At 43.5% G+C, this 21,876-nt stretch overlaps 3 protein-coding genes across 4 annotated transcripts in view; 2 read left to right on the top strand and 1 right to left on the bottom strand.

Annotated features, from left to right (window-relative positions):
• The first annotated feature begins 37 nt into the window (after window positions 1-37).
• On the top strand, window positions 38-11,655 carry HTRA4 (HtrA serine peptidase 4). The gene is made up of 9 exons (XM_086703659.1): window positions 38-697; window positions 1,132-1,231; window positions 2,011-2,215; window positions 3,326-3,520; window positions 3,943-3,975; window positions 5,580-5,694; window positions 6,318-6,375; window positions 6,795-6,890; window positions 10,303-11,655. The coding sequence occupies exons 1-9, from the start codon at window positions 220-222 to the stop codon at window positions 10,466-10,468; spliced, it is 1,446 nt and encodes a 481-aa protein (XP_086559785.1). The 5' UTR covers window positions 38-219; the 3' UTR covers window positions 10,469-11,655.
• A 769-nt stretch (window positions 11,656-12,424) lies between these two features.
• TM2D2 (TM2 domain containing 2) lies at window positions 12,425-17,499 on the bottom strand. Its single transcript, XM_025921428.2, has 4 exons — window positions 17,156-17,499; window positions 16,290-16,377; window positions 14,544-14,659; window positions 12,425-13,148 (listed from the first exon to the last, which is right to left on the bottom strand). The coding sequence occupies exons 1-4, from the start codon at window positions 17,380-17,382 to the stop codon at window positions 12,935-12,937; spliced, it is 645 nt and encodes a 214-aa protein (XP_025777213.1). The 5' UTR covers window positions 17,383-17,499; the 3' UTR covers window positions 12,425-12,934.
• Window positions 17,500-17,729: 230 nt separating this feature from the next.
• The window catches only part of ADAM9 (ADAM metallopeptidase domain 9), a 152,047-nt gene continuing 147,900 nt past the window's right edge, over window positions 17,730-21,876 (top strand). The window contains exon 1 of one of the 2 annotated variants that reach the window (XM_086703654.1): window positions 17,730-18,086. In XM_086703654.1, the coding sequence (XP_086559780.1) occupies window positions 17,990-18,086 (97 nt within the window). In that variant the 5' untranslated portion in view covers window positions 17,730-17,989. The remainder of the gene's footprint in view (window positions 18,087-21,876) is intronic. The other variant, XM_025921371.2, reaches the window with a different exon arrangement.

Genomic DNA, 21,876 nt, shown 5'->3' with positions numbered 1-21,876 from the left:
GCACAGGGCAGGGCTGGCGACCTCTCTTGGTGGCGTGGGGGTAGACCTGGCCCCGGGGCAGGGACGGTGTGGGTGATACGTGTGGGATCTGCCAGGTTCTGTCCCATAAAGTCTGGGGGTTGGCAGAGGCGGCACCCAAGCCGGGAGAAAGTGTTGCTCACGTTAGAGCAGTTGCGAGACCAAAGTAACTGGAACAGAGCGAAGAAGGAAGGGGGCAGAATGACTAGATCTCTGCTGCGGCCCACCGCACTCGGACAACTTCTGCTGTGGCTGCTGCTGCCCCCGCTGCCTGTGCCCAGGGTCGAGGCTAGGAAGTCCAGGCCCTCGCTGCCCTGTCCGGCGGCCTGCGAGCCTACGCGCTGCCCCCCGCTGCCCACCTGCTCCGCTGGGGCGACGCCGGTGCTCGACCGCTGCCGCTGCTGCCGCGTCTGCGCGGCGGCCGAGGGAGAGGCCTGCGGCGGGACGCTGGGCCGGCGGTGCGCCCCGGGGCTGCAGTGCCGCGCGCCGCTCAGCGCCCAGCGCTTCCGCGGCGCCTGGATGGGCACTTGCGGCTGCCCCGCGGCGGGAGCGGCCGTGTGCGGCAGCGATGGGCGCACCTACCCCAACCTGTGCGCGCTGCGCGCCGAGAACCGCGCCGCGCGCCTCCGGGGCACGCTCCCGGCCGTGCCCGTGCTGAAGGGCGACTGCGCCGACCAAGGTGAGAGCCGGCCCGCGCGCGCTCGGGCGCTCGCGACTCCTCTAAGCGGCGCGCCGCACTCGGGGTTAGCCGCAGGCTCGTCCCTGCGCCTTTGCCTGCGGATTCAACTCCTTGTTCCCAATTTTCTTTCCTTCTTAGGTGTCTCCTTACCAGTTCTCATGTGGTTTCTCCCCACTTGCCTCCCCAGGCCTGTTAAACACCGTGTCCCCCTTTCCCTTTTTTTTTTTTTCCCCCACCCGGGATGGGATGACAGCTGTTTTCCTCAAGGCGTATCCTTACGGGATGGCCGTGAACATAAAGGGGAGCCCGAAGAGAGGAAGGGGAGGGAAAGGGAACTGGAGGAGGAGAGAGACCAGGAGTTTGGGGATAGGACACCAGATGCGGTCAGGCAGCGGGACGCCCACCGCCCCCAAGCATGGAGCATTTCTTCTCAGGGACCAGGAGTGTAGGCCGGCTCAGGAGCAAGTACAACTTCATCGCCGCCGTGGTGGAGAAGGTGGCGCCATCCGTGGTTCACTTGCAGCTGTTCCGCAGGTAAAGGAGGCAAGAGGCGGCCGCCAGCTGCCCAGCGGTCTGTTCATGAGCGCCTGCCCACTTAAGTCCTTGCGCTACCGCTTTACAAGCATCGTTTAGTCATAAAACCTGCTGTGAGGAAATCGCAGCTCAAAACAGGTTGAGTAATCTGTTCAGGGTGGTTTAGCCAAAGAGCGGAAGCGTAGGGTTCCTGACTTCCAAATCTGGGCCATTCCTCTGCACTTAGTTGCCTGGGGTTTCTCCCTCTCTCATCTCCCACAGACAAAATCTGAGAGTCAGATGTAAGAGCTAGAAGGCATCCTGATGGTGATTTTGCTCAGGCTGCTCGTTTGCATGGAAAGGAATCATGTGTGACAAGACCAGTTAGTAGTGGATCCAAGCTGGAACCAGCCTTCTCTTACACTCTCTCCCTGCCTGGGTCCTCAGTAATGTGGCACTCAGTAACGTGGGATCCACGTTTGGCCCCAGTAGCATGATTAGATTAGGTCTCTGAAGCAGAGGGTTGCTGCTCTGACCATCGCTGAAGGTGGGGGTCAGAGGTGGTCCCTGGAAAAGGGGAGCTGGAATCAGCTCTCATTCGTGATCCTAAGAGATGGCCAAGGCATTGAACATGCAGAGTCCAATTACACATGGAGAGCATGAAAACAGGAGAAAGTAAAATGTCTGAGAAAACGGTGGTGGCAGTATGCTTGATAAATGAGAGGTTCCCATGTCCCCAGACTGTGATAGATCCCCTAATTTTCCTGCCCTCTGCTTATGCCGTTGTCTTGCTGAGACAGGTCACCTCTTAGCAGCAAGGATATTCCTGCATCCAGTGGCTCTGGGTTCATAGTGTCTGAGGATGGGCTCATTGTTACCAATGCCCACGTCCTCACCAACCAGCAGCGGATCCAGGTGGAGCTCCAGAGTGGGGTCCAGTATGAAGCCACTGTCAAGGACATTGACCATAAATTGGATCTTGCGCTGATTAAGATTGAGCCAAACGTGAGTATGCAAGGGCCAAATCAGTCTGTACAGCTGGGGATTTTCATCAATTTGCTGATACTTTCTTTCCCACCCCACTCCCACACATCTTTTCTACCTGGTATATGCTCTTTTCTGGTTTCTTTTTTTTCCTGTTTTTCACTCCTCTTTTGTTTATTTTCCTCTCTGCCCGTCTGTATATCCCTAACAATTTCTATTAACTATCCAGCCTCCTTTACCTCTTTTTTCAACAGATGCTGCTTCTGGGAAGCTTTGTTTCTGCTTGCCTTAGCATACTAGGAATGATTGCAATGGATTCAAAGCTGCTGAGGAATACTTTGAGGTGCTTGCTACACAAAGTGTAATCTGCACTTCAGCAGCATTGACATTATCTGAGAATGTTTTAGAAATGCAGAATCTCAGATCCCACCCCGGGCTACAGAATCAGAATCTGCATTTTAAATTTATTTTTTTTTTTTAACGTTTATTTATTTTTGAGACGGAGAGAGACAGAGCATGAATGGGGGAGGGTCAGAGAGAGGGAGACTCAGAATCCGAAACAGGCTCCAGGCTCTGAGCTGTCAGCACAGAGCCCGACGCGGGGCTCAAACTCACGGACCGTGAGATCATGACCGGAGCCAAAGTCGGCCGCTTAACTGACTGAGCCACCCAGGCGCCCCAGAATCTGCATTTTAATAAGATCCCCAAGTGATTTGTGTGCACGTTAAAATTTGAGAAGCACTGCTCTGGGTGATCTCCTTTCTGTTTGTGGCTTAACCTTGACTAGGAACCTTTGAGCTGGAATCGAGCTAAGTCGCTAATGTCAGTTTATGTTCATCAGCTACTTCACTGGTGGTTTAGTTATAGTAATTTCTACAAAGCAATAGTTTTAGATTTTAGAGATGATACTGATCATCTTATCAAGTGAGAGAGTTTGGTGGTTGCTGGAATTTGAGGAAGAAGCATCAGGCACTTGTAGAATGTATGTGGGTGGGTAGGTGATTCTTGGATTTTAACTGCCCAAATGATAGAGACGGTGTCATATGTGTGTTGAACACAAATACTGGTTGATTCTGTTCTTGATTTGTTTTTCACCTCTCTGTCCTTCCCATCCCTTCTGGTCTTGTGCAGACTGACCTTCCTGTATTGCTGCTGGGAAGGTCATCTGACCTGTGGGCTGGAGAGTTCGTGGTGGCCTTGGGCAGCCCGTTTTCTCTGCAGAACACGGTGACTGCAGGAATTGTCAGCACTACACAGAGAGGGGGCAAAGAGCTGGGGCTGAAGGATTCGAACATGGACTATATCCAGACTGATGCCATAATTAACGTAAGTCACTTGGGAGGGCCATCCTCAATCCGTTAGGTACTGACAGGGCAGTGAGAAGGACATGTAAGAATGCCCTCTTTTCCCATTGGCCTGTTGGGGATGTCCAGAGTACAGTTAGATCCTCACGAGAGGGATAGCATGCCATGTTGTTAGAGTTCAGCCTGTTTGATGTGATAATTGGCATCCATGGTAGCCTCTTAGGTCTGTCATAGGGGTCATCCCCTGCTGTAGAAGGTGGTGGTCCTTTTGCTGTTGTCCTTCATTGGCACTGACTTCAGCGTTGGTGATGACGGGGGCACGGCTTTGCCTATCTAGGAGGAACAGGCACTCACCGGCGTAGGCTGCTTTTGGTAAACCTCTTTAGGAACCATGTATAAATGACAAGGAGAAAAGTACTGACTTTTCCAAATTTCTGTCTTCAGCATGGGAATTCTGGGGGACCTCTGGTGAACTTGGTAAGTGACCACTTTCCTTGCTGCTTCATGTCTCTTCCTCACTTTCAAAGACTTTACAAATTCCATGATGCAGACTAGGATGTCACCCTTGTGTAGAGATTTGTAGTAAGATGCTTTTCTGTTATTGCATCGTTTAAGTAACCAGTTAGCAGAAATTTAAATCTACAGTGGATTTATCCTCCTGGCATGTGATTTCATCAAACTGAGAGTGCTAGGGTTTACTTATGCTTACTGACATCTCTTGAGCATGCTTTCTGTCTTCATCGTGTAGTTAACACAAGTCCTGGGCACTAAACTAAAATAGATGTTAAATGACCAACAGTACTATGTAGGGTTTATCCTTGAAACCCCTCTGCTGCTGCGTATGAAGAACTGTTCCTGATCCCAAGATGCTAACTACATGATGTAGTCTGTTCAGGGTTAAATTTAGTCTTGATAGAGATGACAGAAAAGCCACAGTAAGAATCCATTGTTCTGTCATGTTTCTTTAGTTTCATTCAGCATCTCTAGTGGAAATGGGAGTTTCTTATTGCTCAATTATGTGCGGAAAGCATGAGAGTGTAGTGCTGTTTGAGACAGTCTGTGATCATGCTTTCTGAGTCCCTTTGAGCTGATTGTTTTTGGTTCTTTACACATTACACTTACTTTTTGGAGGATGAATTGTATGTGAAATTACTGAGCCCCTTTTTGCTTAGCAATGCATGTAATTTTTTGCACCTGCTTTCTCCTGTAGACAATGAGTCTACTAGAGGAGGGTGACATGCACATTTTCAGGTCACATTCCAGACCTACTGAATTATAATATGTACTTTTTAAAATGTTTATTTATTTTTGAGAGAGAGAGAGAGAGAGAGAGAGAGAGAGAGAGAGAGAGTGTGAGCACAGCAAGCAGGGGAGGGGCAGAGAGAGAAGAAGACACAGAATCCGAAGCAGGCTCCAGGCTCTGATCTGTTAGCACAGAACCTGACATGGGGCTTGAACCCACAAGCTGTGAGATCATGACCTGAGCCGAAGTTGGATCTTAACCAACTGAGCCACCCAGGAGCCCCTATAATACATATTTTAGTATGATCAGAAGTCTCTTTTCTACCCTTGCCATTACTCAACAAAGGCTAAAGGATGATGAAGTGCACCAAGAGTAAAGTGTTTCCCACTTCTCAGCTTCGGCCTTGTAGAGCTTTGTTCTCTAAGGTCAATTAGCTAATCCTGAATAGTTTCACTGAAGTGTTGCCTTTTCCATGTTTTTTTTTAGTTTCATTTAAGCAGAAAAGGCAAATACTCCCTGTCCTCTTATCCCTGCAAAATACAAACTGTGGTTCACTTTTAAAATCAGTTTGGCGAAGGAAAAAATGAGCTCAAGATTTTAAAAAATGTCCTCAGTAGGGATTTGCACATGGGTAGGTATCCCCCATCCCCTGGTTTTCCTACAATGCTGTGTGTCCCGTAAGGTAACATCTGCTGCTCTCTGTTGAAGTCTGCTTTCCTCTAGCCCCTCTGTGTTCTGACCCTCAGTGACTGGCTTTACTCTCTCCTCTGCTGGTTTTAGTTTTGCACCTATCAGTTTGCATGACTTGGAGACCTAATGATGGCTCCTCCCTTGCCAGGATGGTGATGTGATTGGCATAAATACACTCAAGGTGACCGCGGGAATCTCCTTCGCAATTCCCTCAGATCGAATTCGACAGTTCTTGGCAGAATTCCATGAGCGCCAGTTGAAAGGTGAGGGGAGTTAGGACTTTTTCTTCCTTTCTTGTGTTTTTCAGGAGCACTCAATCTATCGTAGAGACTGCCATTAGGAATTCTGTAGAATACTGAGTCACTAATACCCAGCTCTTATCACGTTAGCTTGAGTGGCAATATTGGGAGACAAGGCACAAAGACAGGCATGTATCGTCCCCAGAAATATGTGAATTGTGGTGGAAAGGAAACCCATGGGCTAGAAATGGGAGTGGATGGGAGGAGTGTTCATGCTAGTGACAAAGATTCTCTGAAGCATTTTCATTGCTGACACCCCAAAAAGACAGTTATTATTACATTTATTTACTTATTTTGGGAGAGACAGAGACAGCATGAGCAGGGGAGGGGCAGAGATAGAGGGAGAGAGAGAGCACCCCAGGCCCTGCACTGTCAATGCAGAGCCTGACCCAGGACTTGAATCCATGAACCATGAGATCATGACCTGAGCCGAAACCAAGAGTTGGATACTTAACCGGCTGAGCCACCCAGACGCCCCTGAAAAGGCAGTTATAATAATAGTAAGGATAATCCATGACTTGGTGTCTTTTATGCTCTGCCCAAAGGAAGGAATTCTTGTTGTTAATTTTCCTAATTTTCCTTTCCAGGAAAAGCTCTTTCACAGAAGAAGTATCTCGGTCTGCGGATGCTGCCTCTCACTATGAAGTAAGCGTGGGTTTGAATGTGTCTGGGTTGTTTTTCAGAAGCAAAAGTCACAGCTGGACAGTCTTAACAGGCGATCTAAAGCATTTGGACCACAACTAGCTACTCTTGTGACTGCAGAGCCTCGTTGTCACAGAGTAGGTGCCTCTGCTGGCACCAGTATTTGCTGAACGTTTCAGTAGCTTCTTTCTCTGTGGCTCTACCTTATAATGTCCCATGGTCCCAGGCTTCGGCAGAGAACCAGACCACCCCCGGGGAAGAATAACTGTGACCGGCTTGATGGAATTCTCCCTGGCCACTTGGAGCCTTGAGTAGAACAGATAAGAGTACCTACTGAGTTGGAGATTTTGGCCAGGGCTCTGAAGATTATTAAGTCATTGTGTTTCTTAACCTTCCGGGAAAACTCTTCTCACTTTTCTTAGCCTTCTTCATGAGATGAAAAGGCAAGATCCAGATTTCCCTGATGTGAGTTCTGGAGTTTTTGTGTATGAGGTGATTCAAGGAACAGCTGCTGAAAGGTAAGAGCGCAGCTATGTGCCGTAGTAAAATGTGTGTTGGATTGAGATGTGCACTGTTCAGTACAGTGGCCCTCCCCGCACATGACTGTTAAATACCCAGATGTGGCTGGTGTGACTGAGGAACTGAATGTTCTTTAATTTTATTTAAATAAAAAAAGAGGCAATGGATGTAAAATATTTTTCCATTAAACATACCTTTTGTTTTGGAAGGACTGCCTTTCATACCTTAATCACTGCATTGTGTAAGATGTTGTATAGTAGCATAACAGGTGTGTGTTGTTTCTGGTGGATTTCAAAGACTTATATGAAACAGTGGAAAATAACTTAATAATTAAAAAAATTACATGTTAAAATGATAATACGTATATTGAGCTAAAATAGGTATATTTTTTAAATGTTTATTGACTTTGAGAGAGAGAACATGCACACAGAAGCACGTGCAAGGGAGGGGCAGAAAGAGAGGAAGAGAGAGAGAGAATCCCAAGCAGGTTCTGCGCCGATAGCGCGGAGCCTGACGTGGAGTTCGATCTCATGACAAGTGAGATCATGGCCTGAGCTGAAATCAAGAGGTGGACGCTTAACTGATTGAGCCACCTAGGTGCCCCCAAATAGGTATATTATTAACATTAGTTTCATCTACTTTTAAAGATATTTCTAAAAATTAAAAAAGTTAAAAAAAAATATGCCTACCAGAAAATTTAAAATTATGTATGTGTCTTGCCTTACGTTTCTATTGGACAGTGTGGATTTAGACTTTTGAATACTTGTGTTTGGAAGGACTTCTTTTGGGAAGGGGATGGTTCTTTGTAGCCCAAGAATTCATGATGAGTTAATAGCATAAGCTTAAATTAATTTTGCTAGGAATTCTCAAATCTACTCTTTCGATACCTTAGTTATTAAGAACAGGAAGAATTCAGAGGACTAATGGTTTAATAATATATTTTAGGTACTTTCAGACACTTTTTTCTTTGAACTCTGGAAGACCGTATCAGAGGCCAGCACTGAATGAATGAATGTAAATAAAGCAAAGGCTAGAATAGCTTATCAAAGAAGTGCTCAGCTGATTTTACTCTTGTCTTTAAACATTTATACTAACTACTGAGGGAAGAGGTGGTTTGTCCTACAGTTATTTTCCTGAGTCTCTCTCTTATACTTCTTCAATATCCCTTTCTCACTATTTTTGGTTTTCAAGAGCTCAGTCACCTTTTTAGACTATGGGAACTCCTTTACTAGGGGAAAGAAACCACAGGGTACTAACTGTTCAGAATAGCTAAGTAGTAGGTCTCATGTTACTAAATTTGGCTTGTCATAGGCTTTTCTAAACTTTCTTGCTTCCTGCCCTCCCCCCACCCCTTTATTTTTAACTTTTGGCTCAAGGCCAAAGCTATTTCTTTCAGCTCTCCAAGTCCTTGCTACTCAAAATGTGGTCTGTAGACCAGCAGCATTGGCATCACCTGGAGCTTTTTAGAAATGCAGAGCGACAGGCTCTACCACTGAATCAGAATCTGCATTTTATTTTTATTTTTAAAAATGTTTATTCTGAGAGAGAGAGAGAGACAGAGAGAATCCCAAGCAGGCTTCATGCTGTTAGCATGCAGCCCAGCTCCTGGCTTGATCTCACCAACCGTGAGATCATGACCTGAGCCAAAATCAAGAGTCAGATGCTTAACCAAATGAAGCCACTCAGGTGTCCCAGAATCTGCATTTTAAACAAGAGCTGCAGGTGATTTGGATGAACATTAAAATATGGGACTTGCTTGAAGTCACCGATAAACCAGAAATCTATTATTTCTGGCTTCCCCCACTTATATCTAATAATAATCACAATTATTACACTAATAACAGCTGGCACTTATTAACCACTATGTCAGGCATCATTTTAAGTGTTCTACATACTTTTTTGAGCCCCCAATAGTCTTATGATATAGGCATTAATTTATAGAAACGGCAGCTGTGGTACAGAGAGGTAATTACTTGAGAGGTACATAATTATCCAGAGAGCAGGGATGTGGAATCTGGCTTAACCCCTGGATTATCCCGTTTTGTAGCTCCTTCTCTTGTTTCTGAGAGGCAGAGTGAGTAGCCAGGTGGGTTTTCAAGTCTGAAAGACCCAGGATCAAATCCTTTAGTCTCTTCCAAGCTGTGGGACATGGGAAAGATCATTTATCCTGGCTAAGCCTCACTCCCTCATTTTGGTGTGTAGTTTACACTAATAACTGGCAGGTTTATCTTTTTTTTCTATTCACAGAACTATAACGAATTAAGTTTCTTCTTTGTACACTGCCCCAGTCATCCTCCTGAGGTGTCCTTGTTCTAAAGGTTTTCCATACTTTTAGCTTTGCCCTCAAACTTCTTTTCATAGCCTCTTGCTTTAAATTTCTATTAAAAAAAATTCCACATTCTTGGTAATCCTCCCACATCCTTCCTTTGACTTCCCATATCTTTTTTATTTTTTAATTTTTATCAAAAAAATTTTTTTTAATGTTTATTTCTGGGACAGAGAGAGACAGCATGAGTGGGGGAGGGGCAGAGAGAGAGGGAGACACAGAATCCAAAGCAGGCTCTGAGCTGTCAGCACAGAGCCCGATGTGGGGCTCAAACTCACCAACCATGAGATCATGGCCTGAGCCGAAGTTGGTCTGACTGAGCCACCCAGGCACCCCTTCCATTTCTTTAAAATGGTGTCTCCTGGAGTCATTTCATTTGATAAGCCTCTTCCAGCCTATTACTGACTTTAAGAGGAATCATCAGCATGGCCATATATTATTGCAGTGTTTTGTGTTTGGAGGTGCTTTTTGTTTCTAGACTATATACTCTATGTGAAGCAAACGTGTTGGAGACAGAATGTAATCACAGCTTTGGGGAAAAGGAGCCTACAACCAGAACCTTAAATATTTAGACTTGGAGGGGTGACTGGTTTTTGACTAACTGAAAGCAGAGCCACCATGCAGCTCAGCACAGTCTACTTCCACAACCATGGGTGAAGATGGGACAAGTGGGCTGTCAAAACCAAACTGATAGAGTACAACTGTCTGGGGAAAAATGTATATTGCTTGGAAATATATTGCTTCATCTTTGCTTGAGGTTTACAGAGGTCAGAGAATGATAAAAACCAAAAGCTAAATTCCCTATTCCAAGCCAAATCCAATATACGGGAGGAGTAAACTTTTTACATGATTGTTAGAGTATTGACTTTATAAAGGTAAGTAAGACTGTTGTCCCCAGGTGATAGTCCCCAGGACTATCTTAGGATAGTCCTCATATTTGGAAGGATTGAGGCTATTTCTGGTTTCCTGGTTGTATGTTTAATGACAGCAAAATAATGCCAAGAGATGACATTAAATTCTGGATGGGGACAAGCAAAACTTACAGTTTCATGGTTCTTTTCTCCCCCCCCCCCCCCCCCCCCCAGCTCTGGGTTGAGAGACCACGATGTAATTGTCAGCATAAATGGGCAACCTGTTACCACCACAACTGATGTTACTCAAGCTGTTAAGGACAGTGATTCCCTTTCCATGATGGTTCGTCGGGGAAGTCAAACTCTGATCCTGACAGTCACACCTGAAATAATCAATTAAATATCTTGCCTTAAAGAGAAATTATCTGACAAAACCAAAGCTATATTACCTGGTTTGTATTGAAGATGTACCAAAGATGGCAAGTTTTAGGTTCTCTTTCTTACAAAGAAAAATGAATGCTTTAAAACACACATACATTCAGGGACCTTTTGGTTGGGGTGCTCTACTGTTGGTTGCTAAGAAGCCTTACTAAAGCAAGTGAAGGACATGGTGCCAGGAAGTCTGGGAACTGATAACATTTTATTTAAACAAAGAAACAACTGAAAGACAGGCACAGTTTCTAATTTAACCTTGACAGAAGGCCGCTTTAGGACTTTAAAACTTTTCTATAGCTACAAACTGGATATAACACAAACATCCACACACACACCAAATATGAAGAAACAACCTGAATCCAGAGTGCAAAGGAAATCCAATTGTTAATAATACTCCTTTTCCCAGTTTTTCAGGTTGTATCATATTTGGCCAGGGTTTATAGATGCAGAGGATGGGCATCATTTGCAAGTCAAACTGACACTGGCAACTGCAGAGTGTCACAGAGAATATTAAAGATTCTCATGATCACCCTGACAGTGGTCTCCAAAAGCTTTTCTGACTGTGAGAAGGGCTTCTTTTATAAGACAGATACTTCAATAACTTACGGATTTTTACCTTTTTACCCAAGCTCATCCTCCTGGCAACATTAATGATTTTGAGTCTGAAAGTTGCCAAAGTGTTGTTTTTAAAGAAAGTCGCTTTTGGTGGGGGTTTGTGAATATCCTGAGATTTTTTTAAAAAGTGTGAGATGAGGCAGGACTTGTGGCTTAGAGTAGTATCTTATTTTTGGTAAGATTTTAATTTTAGTTTGTTTTCCAGATTTCTCTTAGTAGTTATTTTTTTTAATACAGTGTCTCCTTAAATTCTATGCAGAATTTTATGTTTATGTGCATTTTTTCCTGGGGAGGGGGTCTAGTTTCTTCATGACCTACAACAATTTAAAAAATACTATATACTTATAGTATAGAGACTATGAATAAGAATCTACCAATTATTACTATTGTAGACAACAAGGTTAAGGTCAATGTGGCACAGAACTTTCAAGACAGAATAATCTGTTTTAATTTTTCACAGTTGCTACCATTTAAGAATAGAAGTACAGTGAGCATATTTATCAGGGATAATAAAGCTGAAACTTTTAGAAAAGCTGATTCATAATGATGGAACATATCCAGAGTTTTTTTTAACTGTGATTCTTGGTCTTTAAGTCAACTATTATGAGACTAAACTTTGAGTACTTCTACCTTGATTGTTTCTAGAATTTATCCTGAATATCAGGCTCTTAGTTTGTCCACAAAGTCCTCCTTTTACTTTGTAGTTAGCAGTTCAACATAAATTGCAAAGGATGGGAGCTAAGCTTTTAAAACCACTTATAATTCAGAACATTTCCTTTTATTCCCCGTGATTTGGGAATGCAAAAGCCTGGTTGTCTCTTTCCCTACTGACTACTATAGCCCACAGTGAGAGCTTCTGGAACCACACTTATTTTGACAGAATGTGTTCAGTTTCTCTTTGTCCCCATAAATCACATCCTAACTCTACCCAGTACTCAGTAATTCTGTCCTTTAAGCATCTGTTTTTCTTTCACCTTATCTTACATAATTGTGAAGAATAGTTTTACAGTTAGGTGTATGATATGTTTTTTACCAGCCTAAAACGTAGGCTCTCTAAACTAGTGAATAACTAATTTTTGGATAGGATAGCCAAGAGGATAGCTTAACCCAGACATGACTGATATTGTTGGGCTTTCAAAATATAATTGAAATGAAGAAATTATTGTACTGTATATACTGCCTCTGGGGCAAAATAGTGATGTAACAGTAGGATTATTAACAGAGTGGTTCATTTTATATGCCTAGCTTTTGGCAAAACAAACAGAATTTTGAGTCTCATTCTACCTACTGAAAGTACCAAACAGCATTCCAGGTTGGCAAAATTTATTCTGCAATTTAAAATCAGAAAGTCAGAATTTCAGTGTGTATTAAAATCCATGGCCATTTTACTTCTGCTGAAGATTTTCACTGGTTCAGCTTCAGATCTCTTCTGCGTGAAGATTTAGGGTCACAAAAGGCACAAGGTTCACTTGCTCATCTTGTTGGGTCCACTTGCTCCAAAGTATTAAAGATACAGCAATGTACAGAAATAAAGAGCACGCAAACCCCTCTGCAGCTTATAAGTTAGTCACTATCCTTTATATTTTGTACATGAGGAAAGGTACACACTTGATTCCCAAACACTGTTGGTTTGTCATTTCTAGTCTGCAAGGTAAAATTTGGGTTGAAAACCCGGAGTCCAGAGAAACCTTCCTAACCAAACCCATTCCCTCCAAAGAGGGAAAGTAATGGTCAGGTCTGGCATCAAGGAAGAGTTTTGAGCCTGTAGAGATGAATTCAGAAGACGTGCCTCTCTGGGCCATGACGGTTGCTCTTTTTAGTAAACAGTGCACCAATTGCTGCCATCACTTGGCATCAGCCCTCCAGTAATAAGCAAAATAAGGTCAACAAACCACCAAATCCCAAGTCCCCCAAGTGTCAACAGCTTCCCTACTGCTGTGCCAGTGTGTCCCAGACAGAAACGATCCACTCCAAAACATCCCAGGAAGAAAGAGTACAGTAAAGTGGTTATGAAGTAGTGTCCAGTATATCTAGACAGAAGGAATGAAAAGGAAGATGTTTACCACATGAAAATTAAAACATTTAATGATTAATGAACTTAACATAAGTGAAGAGATAGTGTAGCAGTTTCTCTGTGACCTCGGATATACCCCCCCACCTGAAGAAAATCTCTAGTTGGTCTAGTGTCGTAAAAGAGCACTACCCAGGACCTATAGGAACAAATACGGATTTGGATTAGACAAGAAACAGTCAAGCACATTTGCTCTGTTAGACAGTCTGGTAGAGGGGAGTCTGGGCCCACATCCTTCCCTGACACAGGCAGGCTCCTGAGGCTGTTATTTCTGAATACAGTTCTCTAAAGAAGTGCTGTCGTGTTTCATCAGGTGAACACTGATCTCCGTATACCCTTCTGCTGTTTTGTGGCAACTAAAAGTGAGGTTTCTTCAATAAGGACTTGGGTCTTACATACTGCAATGACACTCAATTGCAGTTGCCCTAATATCACTAAACATCACAGACTCTTCATTAGCAAATGATGTACATTCTGTGCCTTCAAGCAAAATTTACAGAAATGACCCTAATTCTTTAAGATAAACTTATTTCAAGGAGAGAAACCCACACTTTTCATAATAAAACCTTTACTCCTGAAATACTAAGGCTATTTTCACAGGATTTATACCTATCATAAGAATTTTGGCACCAGATCATCTAGTCCAACTCCTTTATTCTGTAGGTTAGGGAGGGATTTAGTCTCTGGGCATCCAAAGGCACTTAGCTAGTTGATGAAAGAGACATTTAAAACTTCTGGCCTCTGGTCTAGGGTCCTCTCTGTTTATAACCACATTGCCCCTGTCCATGGATTATGCACAGTAGTAATCATGTTGCCCCTTTAACACTTTTTAAAAAAAAATTTTTTTTTAAATATTTATTTATTTTTGAGAGAGACAGAGACAGAATGCGAGTGGGGGAGGGGCAGAGAGAGAGGGATACACAGAATCCAAAGCAGGCTCCAAGCTGTCAGCACAGAGCCTGATGTGGGGGCTCAAACTCATGGGCTGTGAGATCATGACCCGAGCTGAAGTCGGGCGCTCAACCAACTGAGCCACCCAGGCGCCCCTAATTAACACTTTTTAAAAAATGTTTTATTTTTGAGACAGAGAGAGTGGGGGAGGGGCAGAGAGAGGGAGACACAGAATCCAAAGCAGGCTCCAGGCTCTGAGCTGTCAGCACAGAGTCTGATGCAGGGCTTGAACTCACAAACTGTGAGATCACTGACCTGAGCCGATGTCGGATGTCAGATGCTTAACTGACTGAGCCACCCAGGTGCCCCATTTAACACTTAAAAGAAAAAGTCACATCAAGAGATGACAAGAAAAACAGCTGTACCTCTAAGTACCAACCAAACCATTCAAAGTAACACTTACTTTATACAAGGTTTATTCTCTCGTAGGAAAGTCCTAGGACTGGCACATTCGATCCCATCTAGGGCCCGGCACTGGACTGAAGTGTGTTCCACGTCACTGTAGGCCTGACCACCAAACTGTGCCATAACAACCAAAACAAATAATCCAAACTCACCAAAGCAAGTAAATACAAAATATATCTTTATATTCATTAATAAAAGGTGACTCAGGACAATAATTATACTAACAAAGTTGGGGTAAAGCTGTGTTCAAGAGCAAGGAATTTAGTGATTCAAGGGGATTTTAAACTATTCCACCATAATTGTGCATTGTTTTAAGTAAACTTTTTTTTTTCTTCTTTGTGACTGGCTTCTTTAATAATATAGTAAAAACCGTTACAATCAGTTTCATTAAATGCCATTTAGAACAGATGGACACAATGCTTTAATTATCCTATATTTACAGGAAAAAGAACATATTCTGGAGCGTTTGGAAATGGGTATTTAAAAAGTCAATGTGTATTAGAAGTCTGCTTTATATATTATAAATGAACATAATTAGGAAAAAACTCAGAATATCAGCTGACTCAGAATTCTATTTAGGTCATGAATGTGTGATTATCAAATATCTACAGTACATTTTTTTATTAGTTTAAATTACAGCAAAAAAATTTCAGAACAGGACCTGTTACCATTTATGTAACTGAACTCTAGTAGAGAAAGCACAGCTGTACATTCTCCCCTGGCACCTTATTAAGTACTTCACTAGTATTTTCATTGGAGCATCCTCAAAGGGAAGGGACTTGGAAATCATACCTTCCCTGGGATTCAGGTGCCTGAGTACTGGTTCTCTAGGACTTCTGGGGAAAGTAGCAGTTTGAGTGCCTTCACGGGATCAACTCAGTTTTTAATTCAAATGGGCAAAAGTAAGTGATCTCTATATGATGCTAACTCAAACCTTCATTGATAATTATCAATAGAACAAGATCTCATTGTATTGAAAATACTTCTTTACACATGATTGCAGTAAGAGTTGCTTTTTTGGTCTTGCTACTTTCAGGTTTATTCCTTTGTCTCTGATTTAGTATAAACAATGTTTTCCCATAATTCTCTTATACCTGATTGAATCTTGACTTGCATTATGCTGCATAATACGAGGGGAAGGTACATGAACTTGACTGGTTTTGGGGACACTAAGTAGGATGTTATTAATGGAAATGAATGGCTTTTTTCCATCAAGAGGCCACTGTTACCAAAGGCCTCTCTTTGAATACTATAACCTCCTACAAAGGCATATACTGATAGACCCCATCTATTTCCTAAGAAAACAGGAAGTAGATGGCAACTGCTTGCCTGGTGAAAAGAACGATCACTGCCCCAAATGCACGTGTAATGAAGATACAGCTCAATCCATTATTGGTTTTAGAAAGTGCATAAACCTTTCTTTTGCTCTTTCAGCCAAGTGCACACTTGAAAGATAATGAGGTTACCTAATAGCTTTCTATCAGTCAATCTCAATGGCCCAAAGAATCAAAGACAGGTTAGTCTGTGCACCTGGGTAGTTTTGGCACAGACACTGCTTCTTCCTGAGGAAGTGAAATGTCTTGTTCAGTTAATGACCCTGGCCATGATGGAAATTTCCAGTAAGTCATTCTAATAGAGTCTACAAAAAGGTAACTTCATACCCCTATACTTTTATTATAACAGCATTTACCTAGTACTATTTTTCTATGGAAGAGTTTGCTTATAAAACAAAATAAAAACCCACCTTGAGACAACCATAACCGAGTTCCTGGGATGCAGTTGCATTTCCAACATGATCCACTGGGTCGTCACATTCTATAAATTCATCAGGTCTGTAAATCACCAGTAAGATCATAATCACCATCTCATATGGTTTTTGCAAATGGCTGTTTATGTATATATAAACAAAACAAGCAAGAGACATTGCTTCAAGTTTTCTAGGGTTTAATTTCATTCTGACTGTACCCGAGAGTTGCTGTCAATCAGACTGAAGAACAGCAGGTCAAACAGCCATCCTTTAATTGGGGGAAAGGGAGTGTTTCTGGTTGATTTCTACATGGATTCTACTTCTGCCAAGGCTTCCTCTTCCCTAGGCAAAGAGCCACAAGGCTATGGGAGCAAAATTGAAGCCAAAGGATTCCCAGTTCTCTTTTGCATTTCCCAAACGCCTTTTCTTATGGACTAAAAAGAGATGTTAAAAACTTGGTTCTGCAACAGGATATTGCTTTTTAAAAAAAGAAAGTGCCTTGTAGGCAAGGATAAGTAATTTACTCCATTTGTGCCTCAGTACCAGCACATACGACGGATTCTCCTTCAGTTAAAGGGAGCAGGATAGAGAAGGCACAACCTCGTACCCTTCTTCAGGAGGCTATATGAGGTCACTCCTTCCTAGTTTTCCTTTTTTGGGATCCCAAAGGATCTGCCACTGACACACAAGGTTTTCCCCTGCACGGGTGAGAGGAGTGAGAAACCTGTCATGGTATTTACCTCCCGCGTGTTGACTATCAGGTCCTCAGGTGAAGAGGGTCTGAAAAAAAAAGCAGCCTCCCTTCCCCCCCAACACCCATATATTCCTGGCCCCATCTCCACCTCGACGACTGGGTAGCTTACAGGTAAGAGCAAAGGATGACTGGAGACTGGGGGTCGCCATATTCCCAGCTCGGAGCGCCGGCGGAGCCCTCTGGGTGGGCGGCGCCAGCGGATGTGAGCTCGGGCTCGGCGGTAGCGTTGTGTGAGTGGCTCCGAGAGACACAGTGAAGCAGAAGTAGATTCCCCAGCAGCAAAGCCGCCTGGCCGCACAGAAGTAAGTAACTCACCGGGCAACCACCCAGCACCATCTTCCCGGGCCCAGTGGAAGAGACCCGACCTCAAAAGCAAAGCTCGGCCGGCACAGCCGACCCAAGGTAGTCCTGCCAGGTCAGGCCTCTCCGCGCGTAGCCCCACTCCTCGCCACCAAACAGCCAATGGGTGTGCTCCGCCCAATGCCCGCAAACCAATCAGAAAAGTCTGCGCAGCGGGCGGGGCTGCCCTTCGCTTTTCCTCAATTCCGCTTCTGGGTCTTGCGCTCCACCTCCGGGTACTTCCTCCAATTAGGTCCTTCTACGCCCAAAGTAGGCGGGCCTGGAAGCGGAGGGGGAGGGGCATAAATGGTAGTGGGCGGGGCAGTTAGTGTGAATGGGCGGGGTAGGCTAGTGAGGGTTTTAGCTGCTGGGACAGAAATCCCCTTCTCCCGCCGGCGACTGGATTTTTCTTTACGTCAGCGTAGCGAGCGCGATGCCGGGAGCGAGCTCGGACTGGAGCCAAGTTGCGTCAGTGCCGAGCGCGTGCTCGTTCCAGGCGCGCGCATCTCGGCCAGCTCTGGGGCCCCGTCTGGGTTGGGAAATGATGGAGCACGCTGAGGCAGAAGCGACCGAGTGTTGAGTGGAACCTGCGGAATCTGCCGCGATGGGATCGGGCGCGGACTCGCCCTTTGGGGTCCTCCGCTTCCGGTGGCTGCTGTTGTTTGGCTTGGTGGGCCCAGTCCTCGGTGGGGCTCGGCCAGGTGGGTGTCCGCCTCCCCCCAGGGACCTCTGAGATTTCTGTTTCTAGGGCTGGGACGCTCGGAGTTACCCTGTGGTGTCTGGGAGCAGAGGGGCCTGGCTGGGGACTGGACCTGGGGTCGGGAGGCGGAGCCACTCCAGCTTGTGTGTGGACAGTGCTCAGACCCGAAGCTCGGGGTCTGGAGCCCCAGACCCTTCTTGTCAGTATTCTGCCTGGTTCCTCTTCCTCCGTCTCCTGGTCGGCGGAGCTTTTTGCATTGCGCCCCACCCCCATCTCGTCATAACTGGGTCCCCCAGACTCTCTTGGGACTTCTCTGGGACCTACTCTGACCTCAGGGAGTCGGATGAAAGCTTTGGAGTCTGAGTGCGCGCCGAGGGTGTGTTCTTGTTTGAACTGCTTTGAGAAATGGAGCTTCGTTTTGCTTGTAGAGTTAATGTCACTCGGAAATAGACTGGGAGATGGAACTTTTGCTCTAGGTTATCATAATTTGAAATTTTGACGTTCTTTTTAATAGCGGAGTCCCTTGTAGGTTCACAGAGCTAAATTTAGTGATGGAATAAAGGGGGGTCGCCCATTTGTCTTGGGCCATTTTGTTGCTGTAGCAAAGAGTACTTCTTTTTGGAAGCGAGGTGCTGTGTTTGTATAGCCAAACAGTCTTTTATCTGTGGTTTTACTGGGTTCATAATGTCTTAAATCCGTAAAAATAATCCCTGCTCTGCTTAACTCACGGGATTACCGTAAGAATTAAATCATTTATGTGAGATCGGCTTTGAATTGTGAAACTTCCCTTGAATATGTAAGGTATTTATACTGGAGATGCCCAGACATAGTGGAAACAAATTGCTAACACTCTAGCTTGTTTCTGGAAACAACTTCTTTGTTTATTTTGGCTCTTGCGTTAAATTATTGTTTGCACGGCTGTATTTCCTTTATTAGCCCTAAAGTATGGAGAATGAGGGTTTTTACTGAATCGTTGCCTTGAGAGTTGTGCAAAGGTGATGATAGAAGATTTCAATGTAGGACTGCTGACCTTCAGGAAATTAAATTTTTTTCTTACTTTTTTTTTTCTTCCAATTAAGTAAATTTGCCCCATTGTTGGAATTTTGAAGCTCTAAATACTAAAACTTTATTGAATGGGAAGACACCATATCTTTTTTGGTTAAGACTGTTTCTGCTGTGCTTTTCTTAGATGGTTAACACTTATCAGTAGGTAAGGTGTAGTATATTACCCATTTGGAGTTTTAGTAATCCATGATTTTCAGTATTTGCAAATATAAATAGGACTATATATAGTATATGTTTATTTATATATAGTATATGTTTATTTATTTATTTTGAGAGAGAGAGCATGGGCGAGAGCGTGAGCACATGCGCACCCATGTGAGCAGAGGAGGGGCAGAGGGAGAGGGAGAGGGAATCCCAAGCAGGCTCTATCAGCTGTCAGCCTGGAGCCCAGCGTGGTGCTTGATCCCATGAACGGTGAGATCATGACCTGAACCGAAATCAAGAGTTGGATACTTAACAAACTTAGCCACCCAGATGCTCCAATATTAATGTAGGTATTATTGCATACCTGCATATAGATGAATGGAAAACCTTATGGCTTTTAACTGTGGCTTTAACAATTTATGGCCAGTCCCTTCATTTAAGCATGGGTATACTTTCAAAATTTAGTCAACATTTATCGAGCTCCTATGAACAACATGCTTAATGCTTATGGAGGGGCAAAGGTGAGTAAATGTGCTAAGACTTTCTGGGCGATATATAAAATCTCGGGGGAGGTTTTATAGTGTAAGTGGTATTTGAACTCATGTACATTAGGGAATGTTCAAGGAAAAGGATATGAGTTCATTCTAAGGGGAAAAAACTTTTTACAAGAATATGGAAGGATGAAAGAACATGACTTGTTAGGGAATGATGAGAATGTCTGCAGGCAGTCTACATGAAAGGGAGGCTAGGAAGAAACTAAGATAAGTTAGTACCAGTTGGAGAGCACCTTCTATTCATGCTAAGAGGTTTGGACTTTACCAAGAAATTCTTTGGGCAAGAAGGGTTTCAAATATGGGTGTGATATAACTAGATTTGCGATTAAGATAACTGGCAAAGGCAGTAGAGGACAGAATATAGGAGGGAGAGACTGGGGCTGTGAGAGACCATTTGAGAGGCCTTTGTAATAGTGTGCAGTGAGTCAACTCATGTTTCCCTAGGGGAATGTTCTTCCAAAATCAGCTGACTAAATTTTTGCAATACAGGATGTTTAAAACATGCACTGAAACATTTTCTGCTAATGAAGAATTTGAGGACTCAGTAAGTACCACCCACACATTAGTAACACTAAAAGCTAAACAGCCTTTGGTAGGATCATTTGTAATGTGTCAATGAGGAAATGCAGTATAAATTCCAAAGGGCTGACACTTACAGTAAACTTAAAAAAAAAAAAACTGAGGCTGACAAAGGTAACTTTGTATCATTGTGAAAAAATAACAAAGGGAATTGGGTGTGTGATACCTTTTCTGATTTTCTCTTTTAAGGTAGTAGTTATGATGCAGACCCTAGAATTTTTTTTTTTTTTTAAGACTAGCATTCTAAAGACGTTGAGTTTTAAAGCTTACTCATGGTGAATCACTATAAAACGAACTATGTAGAAAGAGCTTAAGTCCATACTCATTTTGTTTTTGGGTGCCAGCAAATTATTTGAATTTGATATCTTTGTGTTTTTGCTGTATCGGAGAATGCAGTCTTCTAAATTTTTTTTATTTTTTATTTATTTATTTATTTTTTATCTTTTTTTTTTTTTTAATTTTTTTTCAACGTTTTTTATTTATTTTTGGGACAGAGAGAGACAGAGCATAAACGGGGGAGGGGCAGAGAGAGAGGGAGACACAGAATGGGAAACAGGCTCCAGGCTCTGAGCCATCAGCCCAGAGCCCGACGCGGGGCTCGAACCCACGGACCGCGAGATCGTGACCTGGCTGAAGTCAGACACTTAACCGACTGCGCCACCCAGGCGCCCCTGCAGTCTTCTAAATTTAAAGATAGTCTGATTTTCCAACTTTAAGTAAAAAATAAAACTCTTATAATTAAAATATATACAAAACAAGTTGCCGGGTTCAAAATAGTTTTCAAAAAGAATTTTGAATTTTATCTCACCAAAGTTGACTTTATATCTGCTTTTTGTTAAAAATCCTGGTTTATTAGAAAATTTCCCCAAATATGCAAGCTCTAAGTAATTGAAAGCTTTTTCTTGGAATATGCACAAGCACTGATACATGACATAACTATAGCCTCATGGTATTTTTCTCCCCCTTTGATACGTAGTATATCTCAGAGTTTTGGACTTATGCCATCCTTAGAGTCAGTGCTATAGGACTGCCTCATAAATAAATCTAATTGTATGGTCTTGTTTGTATATTGAGAGATTATTCTAGTTTCTTTTACATTTTGCGACATTGTTATTTTAGTCTAGTCATTTTTCTGAAGTGATCCTGCATGAGATACTGCTTGATTCCGACCTTTTAAGAGAGAGTTAGGAAACCTGAGAAGTTCACTTAATTTGGTCAGGTTTAAAAATTTTTTTAAACATTTATTTATTATTGAGAGACAGAAAGACACAGAGCATGAGCTGGGGAGTGGCAGAGAGAGGGGGAGACACAGAATCCGAAGTAGGTTCCAGGCTCTGAGCTGTCAGCACAGAGCCCGAGCGGGGCTTGAACCCACGAACCTCGAGGTCATGACCTGAGCCGATGTCAGACGCTTAACCAACTGAGGCACCCAGGTGCCCCAATTTGGTT

This window comes from Puma concolor, chromosome B1 (genome assembly GCF_028749965.1).
Source record: "Puma concolor isolate L17-30 chromosome B1, mPumCon1.1.hap2, whole genome shotgun sequence".
In the NCBI taxonomy this organism is placed as follows: Eukaryota; Metazoa; Chordata; class Mammalia; order Carnivora; family Felidae; genus Puma; species Puma concolor.
This window is presented reverse-complemented; position numbering and strand designations above follow the sequence as displayed.

Bases quoted from the DNA above. Each gene is read 5' to 3' on its own strand.
- HTRA4 (XM_086703659.1), top strand. From the start codon at position 220: ATGACTAGATCTCTGCTGCGGCCCACCGCACTCGGACAACTTCTGCTG. The intron at 6,376-6,794 runs GTAAGCGTGGGT...CACTTTTCTTAG, and splicing joins ATGCTGCCTCTCACTATGAA to CCTTCTTCATGAGATGAAAA. The intron at 6,891-10,302 runs GTAAGAGCGCAG...CCCCCCCCCCAG, and splicing joins CAAGGAACAGCTGCTGAAAG to CTCTGGGTTGAGAGACCACG.
- TM2D2 (XM_025921428.2), bottom strand. From the start codon at position 17,382: ATGGTGCTGGGTGGTTGCCCGGTGAGTTACTTACTTCTGTGCGGCCAG. The intron at 16,378-17,155 runs GTAAGCTACCCA...GGTGATTTACAG, and splicing joins GTCATCCTTTGCTCTTACCT to ACCTGATGAATTTATAGAAT. The intron at 13,149-14,543 runs GTAAGTGTTACT...CCTTCTGTCTAG, and splicing joins GAGAATAAACCTTGTATAAA to ATATACTGGACACTACTTCA.